The 13,169-nt window shown below is 41.5% G+C and overlaps 1 protein-coding gene across 2 annotated transcripts in view; it reads left to right on the top strand.

The window, feature by feature from the left end:
• CNDP1 (carnosine dipeptidase 1) overlaps positions 1-13,169 on the top strand; it is a 49,162-nt gene that overhangs the window by 14,569 nt on the left and 21,424 nt on the right. For both annotated transcript variants that reach the window (XM_056521433.1, XM_056521434.1), the window contains one exon: positions 9,450-9,557. In XM_056521433.1, coding sequence (XP_056377408.1) covers positions 9,450-9,557 — 108 coding nt within the window. The remainder of the gene's footprint in view (positions 1-9,449; positions 9,558-13,169) is intronic.

Raw genomic sequence — 13,169 nt, 5'->3', positions numbered from 1 at the left:
CATGGCAGGCTGTACAAGCAGATGAAAATCGATCAGCAACTGCAAGACTATTGGTGAAACCAGTCCTTTTACTGTAGATTTTTTATATAGTCGCAAGAAAAAGTATGTGCGACCCTTTGGAATTATATGGATTTCTGCACAAATTGGTCATAAAATGTGATCTGATCTTCATCTAAGTCACAATAGACAATCACAGTCTGCTTAAACTAATAACACACAAAGAATTAAATCTTACCATGTTTTTATTGAACACACCATGTAAACATTCACAATGCAGGTGGAAAAAGTATGTGAACCCCTAGACTAATGACATCTTCAAGAGCTGATTGGAGTGAAGTGTCATCCAACTGGAGTCCAATCAATGAGACAATGAGATGAGATTGGAGGTGTTGGTTAAAGCTGCCCTGCCCTATAAAAAAACACCCACCAGTTCTGGGTTTGCTTTTCACAAAAAGCATTGCCTGATGTGAATGATGCCTTGCACAAAAGAGCTCTCAGAAGACCTACGATTAAGAATTGTTGACTTGCATAAAACTGGAAAGGGTTATAAAAGTATCTCCAAAAGCCTTGCTGTTCTTCAATCCCCAGTAAGACAAATTGTCTGTAAATGGAGAAAGTTCAGCACTGCTGCTACTCTCCCTAGGAGAGGACATCCTGTAAAGATGACTGCAAGAGCACAGCGCAGACTGCTCAATGAGGTGAAGAAGAAATCTAGAGTGTCTGCTAAAGACTTACAAAAGTCTCTGGCATATGCTAACATCCCTGTTAGCGAATTTAGATACCTAAAACACTAAACAGGAATGGATTTCATGGGAGGATACCACAGAGGAAGCCACTGCAGTCAAAAAAAAATAAACATTGCTGCATGTTTATAGTTTGCATAAGAGCACCTGGATGTTCCACAGCAGTACTGGCAAAATATTCTGTGGAGTATGGTGGTGGGGGCATCATGGTTTGGGTCTGCTTTGCTGCATCAGGGCGTGGACGGATTGCTATCATCGAAGGAAAAATGAATGCCCAAGTTTATCAAGACATTTTGCAGGAGAACTTAAGGTCATCTGTCCGCCAGCTGAAGCTCAACAGAAGGTGGGTGTTGCAACAGGACAATGACCCAAAGCATAGAAGTAAATCAACAACAGAATGGCTTAAACAGAAGAAAATATGCCTTCTGGATCAGCCCAATCAGAGTCCTGACCTCAACCCGATTGAGATGCTGTGGCATGACCTCAAGAAAGCGATTCATACCAGACATCCCAAGAATATTGCTGAACTGAAACTGTTCTGTAAAGAGGAATGGTCAAAAATTACTCCTGACCGTTGTGCTCGTCTGATCTGCAACTACAGGAAAAGTTTGGTTGAATTTATTGCTGCCAAAGGAGGTTCAACCAGTTTTTAAAATCCAAGGGTTCACATACTATTTCCACCTGTACTGTGAATGTTTACATGGTATGTTGAATAAAAACATGGCAAGATTTAATTATTTGTGTTATTCGTTTAGGCAGACTGTGATTGTCTATTGTTGTGACTTAGATGAAGATCAGATCACATTTTATGACCAATTTGTTCAGAAATCCATATAATTCCAAAGGGTTCACATACTTTTTCTTGCAACTGTATATTTTAAAGTTTAACTGTTATTTCAGATGAATTGTTAGGATCAGCTGCTGTGCGTACATGAAGAGTATCACTATTTCTGGCCTTGAAATCTCCTGGCATCTCTTCTTCTCAGTTGCTCTGATTTGTTTGTTGTTATGTTATGCGCTCCGGCCACACACGCTGGCCGTGAGTGCATGGTCCCCTTACCTTCTGCTGCTGACGGGGCTGGGACTCGCATCGCTGGATGCGCCCACATGCAAGCCCCAGTCTGTCACTCTCCAGGTGTTTCTCCTGCCTCTCTGCTCCGGCACGCGTGCCGAAGCTTTAGGATTTAAAGGACCAGTACGCTCATTAGTGTAATCCACCTGTGGCTCATTTATAAATTCCTCCACCCTCCTCAGTTCCCTGCCGGATCTTTGTTGCCTTGTGCCTTTGAGAAAGCGTTCCTCTGTATTGCCTTGCCGTGTATCAGATCTCTTGCTCTTGTGACTTGACTTTGCTCCTCTGCCGCCTGCCTACTGAACTCCTGCTTCGTTTTGACTACATTATTGTGCTGCCTGCCCTGACCTTCTGCTATCCAGACTACGAGCTGCCTTATCCCTCCTGTGCCTCGCATCTCCTCAGCCGCCTGTACGGTCGAGCCGTGCCATGGGTTCGGTCGAGCCGCTCCCTGGTTCAGTCCGAATCATCTGCCACACAGGTCCAGCGGATCCACATCCACTGGAGTTCCTGTCTTCAGAAACGTGAGTGTTACAGTAAGATCCGGCCATGGATCCTGCTGAGGTACCCCTGCCTGAAGTCGCGGATCTTCCCTCCATTGTGGTATGTCAGTCGCGGCAGTTGGCTTGACAGGTGCAGCAATTATCTCAACTTTCAGCCATAATGCAACAGCTTTTGGCCTTGCAACAGCAGCAGGTACCACAATCTGGCCCACTCCCACCTCCAGCTCCTGCAGTGTCTTCTGGCTCCCAGCTGCACCTGCCTTTGCCTTCCAAGTATGAGGGGGATTCCAAGTCGTGCAGAGGCATCGTTACACAGTGCTCCATGCACCTGGAGCTCATGTCTGAACCGTTTCCGACGGAACGTACTAAGGTGGCCTTTAGTCTACTGTCCGGAAAAGCCCTGGCTTGGGTGCCACATTCATAAAAGGACTGTTAAGCAGGCCTGATGAATCTGCGCATGCGCAGCGAAACGCGTTGCATCTAATAAATCCATTGATTATATCTGGCTCCCTGATGGTTCCTCTCTGCGCCGGACTAACTCCTGAATTTACGATCACTCTGTTTTGATGTTATTTTGAAAGTGTAAATGATGGAAATAAAATATAACTTTTGTTGACATATTATAAGAATGTCTAATCTGTAATTTGATGCCTTTTGGAGATTTTTCCATCTTACCTTGGCTTCTTTATGCACATTAATACAAATTTTTACCTGGGGTGCCCAAACTTTTGATCCCCACTGTATCTTCCGCATTTTGTTTCAGCTCGCCAAGATGATTGGGTCGACCTTCTCCTCTTTTTTGTTGTCTACGGACTCCGCTCTCCTCTTTCTCTCCCAGTCTTTTCCGGAGTGCCTGCTGTTGATGAGCTGGTCCGTGACTTCTCCACCATCTGGAAACAGACACGACAGTTGTTGTCCCAGGCTTCTTTACGCATGAAGACGCAAGCGGATAAAGGTAGAAGACCTCCTCCGTCCTTCTCTCCTAGTGACATGGTGTGGCTTTCATCCAAGTACATCCACTTCAAGATCCCCTGTTACAAGCTCGTTCTCCGCTACCTTTGTCCCTTCTAGATTATACAAAAGATCAATCCTGTCTCCTACAAACACAATCTACCTGCTACGTTACATATTCCCAATTCCTTCCACGTTCTCTCAGAAGAATCTTGTCCCCACACCTGTCTCCGGCTCATCTGACATCTACAAAGTTAAACAGATTCTTGCTGCAAAAGCTGTGAGAGGCAAAAAAAAATTTGGGTCGACTGGAAGGGCTACGGTCCTGAGGAGAGATCTTGGGAGCCTGAGGAGAATATCCTGGACCGTGACCTATTCGGGAGTTTTCTATCTCGTAAAAGGAGAGGGAGACCAAAGGGGGGGTAATGTTACGTTATGCTCTCCGGCCACACACGCTGGCCGTGAGCGCATGGTCCCCTTACCTTCTGCTGCCGACAGGGCTGGGACTCACATCGCGATGAAGATCAGATCACATTTTATGACCAATTTGTGCAGAAATCCATATAATTCCAAAGGGTTCACATACTTTTTCTTGCAACTGTATATTTTAAAGTTAAACTGTTATTTCAGATGAATTTTTAGGATCAGCTGCTGTGTGTACATGAAGAGTATCACTATTTCCGGCCTTGAAATCTCCTGGTGTCTCTTCTTGTCAGATGCTCTGATTTGTTTGTTATTTCGTTATGCTCTCCGGCCACACACGCTGGCTGTGAGCGCATTGGGCTCCTTACCTTCTGCTGCTGACGGGGCTGGGACTCGCATCGCTGGATGTGCCCACAAGCAAGCCCCAGTCTGTCACTCTCCGGGTGTTTCTCCTGCCTCTCTGTTCCGACGCGCGTGTCCCCGTCCCCTAGGGCGTGCGCGCTGGAGCTTTAAGATTTAAAAGGCCAGTATGCTCATTAGTGTAATCCACCTGTGGCTCATTTATAAATTCCTCCACCCTCCTCAGTAGTTCCCTGCCGAATCTTTGTTGCCTTGTGCCTTTGAAAAAGAATTCCATTGTATTGCCTTGCCATGTGTCAGATCTCTTGCTCTTGTGACTTGACTTTGCTCCTCTGCTGCCTGCCTACTGAATTTCTGCTTCGCTTTAACTATGCTACTGTGCCGCCTGCCCTGACCTTCTGCTATCCAGACTATGAGCTGCCTCATCCCTCTTGTGCCTCGCATCTCCTCAGCTGCCTGTGTGGTCGAGCCATGCCAGGGGTAGCGACCTGGGTGCCACCTGCCGCAGCAAGTCCATCCCGCTTTGCGGTGGGCTCTGGTTAAAACCAGAGGCACCTTAGACTCCGCTGCCTGGTACGGTCCGAGTCATTGTCCACACAGGTCCAGACATGCCACATTAATAACTGGAGACGTTCTGAAGCAAACCCTCAGAAGTAGCAGAAGTATAGAGGACATTAGAAAACTGTTCTGAGCAGTGAATACAGCTTTAGGGTGAGAAAGTAAGCTAGCAGTGTAGCAGTGTTTCTATCGCTTTCACTGCCCCTCTTGTCTCCCTAAAGCGTACCTGTCGTTTCAGTTGAATTTTCAAGCTAAACCTCCCTGTGTGTACATGAGTACCAGTAATATTTCTGGACATTATATACCTTGTATATAATTTTTTCAAGCAGATTTAATTTGCAGTTTTTTGGAGCTGTTGGGCAGAGACAAAATTCCATACACAGCAGACTGGTGAGAAGGGAAGCCTATACTTTTATGTCTCCTTACACTTACTATACAGCCTGAATAAAGCCCTGGTCTCTCTGTCTGTATTACCTCTGTCTCTCTGCCATGCTGCTGTGTTCACAGGTCTATTTCCCTTCCAGTTCCTTCCCTCCCTCCATAGGCTTGTATTACCTGCCTTTAATTTGATGCCTGAGGGATCACTTGGTTTATCAGATTTTTAGCACTCAATCCTGATAACAGGTAAAATAGGCACATTTGTCTCATAAGATATATTACAAAGTTTCTTATATTTGCTCATACTATTACTCTATAAAAAGTTTGCTGAAATGACAGGTACGCTTTCATTTTATTTAATAGGAAAATAATCCATATAATGCCACCTTAAAGAGAATATGTCATCAGAAAATGGCCTAATGTTTAAATGTTACCCATTTCTTTTAAGTGATGTATTTCTAATTTAGCATTTTTAAATAATCATGAAATCTTGCAGTTTACATTCTGCCTACTATGCCTTAAACTAGGCTGAGACCTTATGTTCTGGACAGATCATTTTCCAGCAGTGCCCTCCTTATTAACACAGGCAGGAGCACAGTGAAAGGTGACACCAGTTAATAGATAACAGAGGTACACACAATAACTGTTGCTCAAGGTTCAACCCTCCCTCAATGTGGAATGACCTCTGTAAAAGCCCCTTAACACACACAGACACATTTCCCAGTTATGCTAATAGGACAACTTCAGTCTATTGTCCATGGGGCTTGCTGTAAAGCATATCTCTAAATTCCTGTTAAAAACAGCTCATGCAAGATGGTAGCCCATAATAATTTACACAAAATTTACACAAAATTTAATAAAATAAAATAAAATAATTGGAATTTTTTTTTATTAGAAAACAGATTAGAAATAAAAAAAATGTGTTTCAGTATCTGTCTAATCAGGGGAAACAAAAAAGACTTAAGTAATACATTTCCTTTAAAGTACTGGGTATATGGGTCAGATTTTAGCAATGTGTGATTTTTTTTTCCTTCCTGGGCATCCTCTGCTTGCAAACTTTTTAACTCACTCGGACGTACATTTATGTCCTGAGCGGTCGCATCATGCATGGCAGGTCCTGGCTGCTATCGCGCTGATGTCCGCCATTAACCCCTCAGATGCCATAATCAATATAAATCACAGCATCTGCAGCAATGATATAGTTTGAATGGATGAACAGATTGCCCGTGACGCTGTCGCGGGGATCTGATCATCCAATATGGTGGCTGGAGGTCCCCTTACTTGCCCCGGCCATCATCACCGGGTCTACTCCTCTGGTCTAACATCGAACAGACCAGAGAAGAAGATCGCCGATAATACTTATCAGTGCTATGCCTATGGGGACATAAAAGGTGTAAAAAAAAAGTTTAAAAATTTTTTTTTTTTTTAAATGTGAAAAAGCCCCTCCCCCAATACAAATTTGTATGGCAACTTTTTCCCATTTTATCCCAAAAAGCGTAAAAAACTATTATTAATAAATACATTTGGTATCGCCGCCTGCGTAAATGTCTGAACTATCAAAATATAATGTTAACCCCTTAAGGACCCGGGTTTTTCCGTTTTTGCATTTTCGTTTTTTCCTCCTTGCCTTTAAATAATCATAACTCTTTCAATTGTGCACCTAAAAATCCATATGATGGCTTATTTTTTGCACCACCAATTCTACTTTGCAATGACATCAGTCATTTTGCCCAAAAAATCTACAGCGAAATGGAAAAAAAAATCATTGTGAGACAAAATTGAAAAAAACGCAATTTTTTTGGTTTTGGGGGCTTCCGTTTCTACGTAGTACATTTTTGGGTAAAAATGATACCTTATCTTTATTCTGTAGGTCCATACAATAAAAATGATACCCTACTTATATAGGTTTGATTTTGTCGTACTTCTGGAGAAAATCATAACTACATGCAGGAAAATTAATATGTTAAAAATTGTCATCTTCTGACCCCTATAACTTTTATATTTTTCCGCGTATGGGGCGGTATGAGGGCTCATTTTTTGTGCCGTGATCTGAAGTTTTTAGCGGTACCATTTTTGCATTGATAGGACTTATTTTTTCATGATATAAAAAGTGACCAAAAATGCACTATTTTGGACTTTGGAATTTTTTTGCACTCACACCATTGACCCTGTGGTTTAATTAACGATATATTTTTATAATTCGGACATTTCCACACGCGGCGATACCATATATGTTTATTTTTATTTACACAGTTTTTTTTTTATGGTAAAGGGTGGGTGATTCAAACTTTTATTAGGGGAGGGGTTAAATGATCTTTATTCACTATTTTTTTCACTTTTTTTTTGCAATGTTATAGCTCCCATACGGGGCCATAACACTGCACACACTGATCTTTTACATTAATCACTGGTTTCTCATAGGAAACCAGTGATCGATGATTCTGCCACTTGACTGCTCATGCCTGGATCTCAGGCACTGAGCAGTCATTCGCCGATCGGACAGCGAGGAGGCAGGTAGGGATCCTCCAGCTGTCTTGTAAGCTGTTCGGGATGCCGCAATTTTGCCGCGGCTATCCCGAACAGCTCCCTGAGCTAACCGGCATGCTTTCACTTTCCCTTTAGACGCGGCGTTCAACTTTGAATGCCGCGTCTAAAGGGTTAATAGCGCGCGGCACCGCGATCAATGTCGCTCGCTATTAGCCATGGGTCCCGTGGCCCCGCGTTATAGATCGGGAGCGGATTCATGACGTAATGTTACGTCATGGGTCCTGAACAGGTTAATGATCCCATGCGATGAAAGGCGTTAATATAAAAAAAAATTCAAAAATTGCTGCTTTTTTGTCACATCACATTAAAAAAATTTATAAAAAGCAATTACAAAGTTACTTATACGCAAGAGTGTTACTGATAAAAACTACAGATCACAATGCAAAAAATTTGCCTCATATGGCCCCATATACAGAAAAATGAGAAAGTTATAGATGGTAAAAATAGAGTGATTTTAAACATACAAATTTTGTAAAAATAGTTTGAATTTTTTTTTAAAGCGATACAATAATAGAAAAGTATATAATCATGAGTCTTATATTAATTGTATTGACCCACAGAATAAAGAAAACATGTCATATGTACCATAAAGTATACAGAGTGAAAACGTAACCTTCGAAAATTAGCAAAATTGCTGTTTTCTTTTCAATTTCCCCACACAAATAAAAAAAATTTGGTTGCATCATACATTTTATGGTAAAATGAGTGATACCATTACAAAGGATAATTGGTCGCGCAAAAAACAAGCCCTCATATGAGTCTGTGGATGATAAAAGAGTTATGATTCTTAGAATGTGAGGACGAAAAAGGATAGGGGATAATATGTCTGATCGCGGAGGTCCCGCCGCTCAGACCCCCCGCAAACTCTTTGCAGCACCCAGCGTTCGTTTAGAATGCTGGGTGCCGGCAGCCGTGGTTGTGACGTCATGGCCACACCCCTTGTGGCATCACACCTATACAAGTCTATGGGAGGGGGCGTGGCGGCTGTCACACCATCTCCCATAGACTTGCATTAAGGGCGCCGTGGCTGTGACATCACGATCACGGCCGTCCGCTCCAAGCGTTCGGAACAAAATGTCCCTAAAGGGTTAAACAATTGGGCTCATTTATTTGTATTAACATGGCCAATACAAAAATATAACTGATATTCCCCATTAAATTTTAAGTTCCACTACAACCAATAACCCATTGGAGTAAATGCATTCTATGTACACTTCGGTGGAATCTGATGTTGTCATATGTGCAACGTATATGCTAGTAAATGTCTCATTGTATATAAGACTGGTTTATGGGCACAATAATAGGCATATCTGTCCACACCAATATATTTTGAAGGGGTTCTCCTCCATTTACTACATATTTCTGAACTAGATTTGAACATCTAATTTTAGAGGATGCAGAGGTAGCAGTTGCAGGGCCCAAATGCCCCTCTGCCACAGAAAAAGACACCAGTGTAATGATACAAGTTTAGGTGCCCTGTTACAGAATCTTCATTGGGCTACTTTCTTTTTTTTCACCATATGACTGGTATAATAAATGGCATTGCTGACTGGAAAAAAAAAAAAAAAAGATTGTAAAGCAGAGTTGTTATTGCACAATATGAGACAAGAAACGGCAATGTAAGAGGTAAAACAGGTTTAGAAAGGCTTTCTTCATATGATAATCAGCAGTGTAATACCAGTGCAGCTCATGTTTTGTATGTTTGTGGTAAGCCTCAAGGGAACCATGACATTATGCAATCATCTGGCGGACGGAACAAAGGGCTGTTTTTTCAGCTGACATACACTGCACACAAAGCAAAGTTCTAATCATCTGACCTGACTTTTCTTCTTCGTATACAGTACCCTTACCACATGCAGAACGCTTGATCTTTTCAGATGTAATCTTACGAAACGTATTACGTATTATTTGCAGATCCTCATCCTTCAGCTCATCATGCTGCCGTTTGGAGCCAATGCTTCTGAAAAATTGGTAGAAGATCTTTTCCATTACATTGACACACACCAAGATGATTTCGTTCAGGTAAAGTGAAATGGACGTTATTATAATAAAAGGATGAATGCTGCCTGTTAGATGCTATACATATGTACCAAGGAAATGTGTGTGACCAGTATATGCTATTGATACAAGAGTAGGAGATTATAATGGGGTATTGAGGACCCTAGGACCAATGCAGTATGGGTGCTCAAGAAGCTTTATTCAATGGTGTTCATTAATAACCTTGATAAGATAGGGAGCTTTAGTGTAAAGCCAAGTAGATGTTTGTGCTATTTAAAGGGACAGAAAAAGGATTAGCAAAACAATGACTGCTTTCTTTAAGAAATAATGCCATACTTTTCAATAGGTTGTATCTGGTATTAAAGCTCCGCTCTATTGAACACATTTAAGCTGAGCTGCAATACCACCGACAACCTGTGAAGAGCATTAGCACTGTTTTGGAAAGCAACCATGCTTTTTTCCAATCCTGTACAACCTCTTTAAAGGGGTACTCGGGTGGAAAATAATGTTTTTCAAATCAGCTGTCTCCAGAAAGTTAAAGAGATTTGTAGATTACTTCTATAAAAAAAAATCTTAATCATTCCAGAACTTATCAGCTGCTGTATGCTCCAGAGGAAGTTGTGAAGTTCTTTTCAATCTGACCAGAGTGCTCTCTACTGACACCTCTGTCCATGTCAGGAACTGTTCAGAGTAGAAGAAAATCCCCATAGCAAACGTCTCCTGCTCTGGACAGTTCCTGACACCGACAGAGGTGGCAGCAGAGAGCACTGATTGAAAAGACCTTCACAACTTCCTCTAGCGCATACAGCAGCAGATAAGTATTGGAAGGATTAAGATTTTTAAATATTAGTCATTTACAAATTTGTTTAACTTAATGCCACTGGTTGATTTAATTATATTAATTAATGTTCATATGGGGAAAATTAGCTTTTTGATGTTGGTTCACACTGGCTACATGGATGTTTAAAATGAACTGTTACCTATAAATAAATAGCTCTGGAAAAAAAAAAATCCCACTTTAAACAGTATCGCTACATATATTAAGACTAAAGTTTTAGTTACGCAAGATATACATGGCTCTAAACAACTATTTATATGGTCTTTTTAGAGGTAAGATGAGTTGTAAAGAGTACTTATGGTTAACTGAATTTATTTCAAACATGCTCACTTAGTTGTTTCCATATCTATTTATCCTATATGCCTGGGCTGAAATTTAACCTCCTGTCACTTCCCTGGTGCTGCTGATAGTGATCTCCCATCCTCTGCCCCGGTTTTCTTTGTGGTTTTGGGGCACGACTTGTCACACTTCGGCGCAGCTAATTGCTGGCTGCAGAGATGATAGGCTGAGTGGCAGTGTCATGTAACTGGCCAGCCAAAGCAAGTTATCTCTAAGGCTGGAATTCCACTTGGTTTTTTTTGGGGGGGGGGAACGCCAATTCTGACACATGGCATTTTTTGGGCCAAAAAACGCTGCGGCTAGATGTTAGCTGTAAATCAATGAGAAATTGCAAAATTCTTTTTCCACTTGGTGTTTGTCAGTTTGGAGTTTTTTATGAATTTTTTATCCTTCTGGTGTTTTATCACTCTTTTTTGGCATTTTTCAGCTCCTTGGTGGTTTTGCAGATTCGCAGCATGTTGAGCCTATGGCGTTTTTTCCCCTGAAATCGTGGGGTTTTTCCCCAAAGTAGTCTATGGGAGTAAAAACGCCAAGAAAAACGCCATGTGGATTTTAACTTTGGCGTTTTTGCAGGCAGTTTTTATTCTTTTTTGGAGATACCTTTTTTAATAAAATTTTGTAGAGTATCATTAAAAAAAATAGCAAAAATGATACAGTAGTGATGGAAAAAATTGTATTTAAGGAAATGTATCTTTTTTATAACAACTTTTTTATTAATTTTTAAACAGGGATCAATTTTTTGTGATTGGGAAGGGGACTAAAAATATAGCCGACAATAATAAAAATGTAGTGTGTGTGTGTTTTTCACTTTTTTCTTTATTTTTTAGGTAGTACTACTACTCCCAGCATGGAACACACTGCTGTACCTGTACTAATTGACAGTTCGCCCTGGGTTCCGTTGCGATCCTCCTGTATAATGTATAGATGCTGCTGGCTGCTCTTCTATGGTCCCCTGCACTGCCGTATATATACACACATTCATATTTCCTGCAAAGATCTGTGATTGGCCAGATGGTTCCAGCCAAACACAGCTCTCTGTGGGAAATATGAATATGTGTATATATACGTCAGTGCAGGTGACCATAGAAGAGTGGCCGCCCGCATCTATACATTATACAGGAGGATCACAGCAGGTGTCAGGGGTGGCATCCGCTGTGATCTTTCCTTAACTGCAGGTAGTACTACTCCCAACATGGAGCAGAGTGTGCTCCATGATGGGAGTAGTAGTACCTGCAGTTAAGGACAGATCACAGCAAGTGTCACTCCTGACACCCGATGCGATCGTCCTTTATATTGCAAAGATGCGGAGCGGCTTTCTCCTGTGCTCTGTACTCTGGCCAGTGATGTGAATAGAACATCGCTCATTCATATTTACCGCTGAGAGCGGGGATTTGCTGCCACAATCCGGCCAATCCCCACTCTGTGCGGAAAATATGAATGAGCGCTGTTCTATTCACATCACTGGCCGGAGTATAGTGCAGAGATGCGAGCGCTGTATAGAGCTGCTCTGCATCTCTATTATGGACAATCGCATCGGTGTCAGGATTGACACCTGGGGCGGTATGTCTATTAGTACAGGTACTACTACTCCCATCATGGAACAGTGTGTTCCATGCTGATAGTAGTAGTACTACCTAAAAAAAAAAAAAAGTTTTTAAAATGTATTAAAAGTTCATTATAAAAAATAAAAATGTCCTTAAATAAATTTTTTCCCATCCCTACTGCATCCTTTTTTTATTTTATTTTTTTTGGTACCCAACACATTTTGAAAAAAAACACCAAAGGGGACAAAATACAATTTCAACTCAAATGCACAAATGCCAGAAAAAACGTCAGACACCGGAGATTGCACTGGCTTTTTTCTGGCGTTTTCCAAGTAGAATCCTAGCCTAAGGCTGGTGATTAGTTGAGCCTCAATGTGATGTGTTGGGCCCCAAAACAAAGAAAAAGACCTGGGCCATGTGGCATGAGGTTAGAACTATATGGGGGTGCATTCATCAACTGGCGTGCATCTGCACAGTTGAGCTCACAGTGGCCCTCATTTACGAAGAGTGGAGGGTAGTTTTCTTTGTGGGTATTTGTTTCCGACAGGTATTTTTCCATGGTATTTAATATTGTACCTTGCATTTCGCCATTTTCCCTCCAGTTTGCTCTTTTGCTGTGAGCTGTCAGGTTATTCAGACTCAAATCCACCATATTTCCTGTGAAAACATTATTAAATTTGTTTCTTTCGAAAATGTAGGGTATTTTGAGACATGCCTCTTTTACCTGATGGCCACACCGTTTGTAGTTTTTTTTTTTTTTTTAGTAATGTAGAGAGTTAGTAAGGTTTTTTGGGATTTTTTATTGGGAAAAAAAATCGCACGACACATGCGACCCAGTAAATGAGGCCCAGTGTATTTTTATTTTACGCATTATTGACTTGTGCCAAAATTATCTAATTCTGTGCTATTTTTGTG

This window comes from Hyla sarda, chromosome 5 (assembly GCF_029499605.1).
Source record: "Hyla sarda isolate aHylSar1 chromosome 5, aHylSar1.hap1, whole genome shotgun sequence".
NCBI classification, from domain to species: Eukaryota; Metazoa; Chordata; class Amphibia; order Anura; family Hylidae; genus Hyla; species Hyla sarda.
This window is presented reverse-complemented; position numbering and strand designations above follow the sequence as displayed.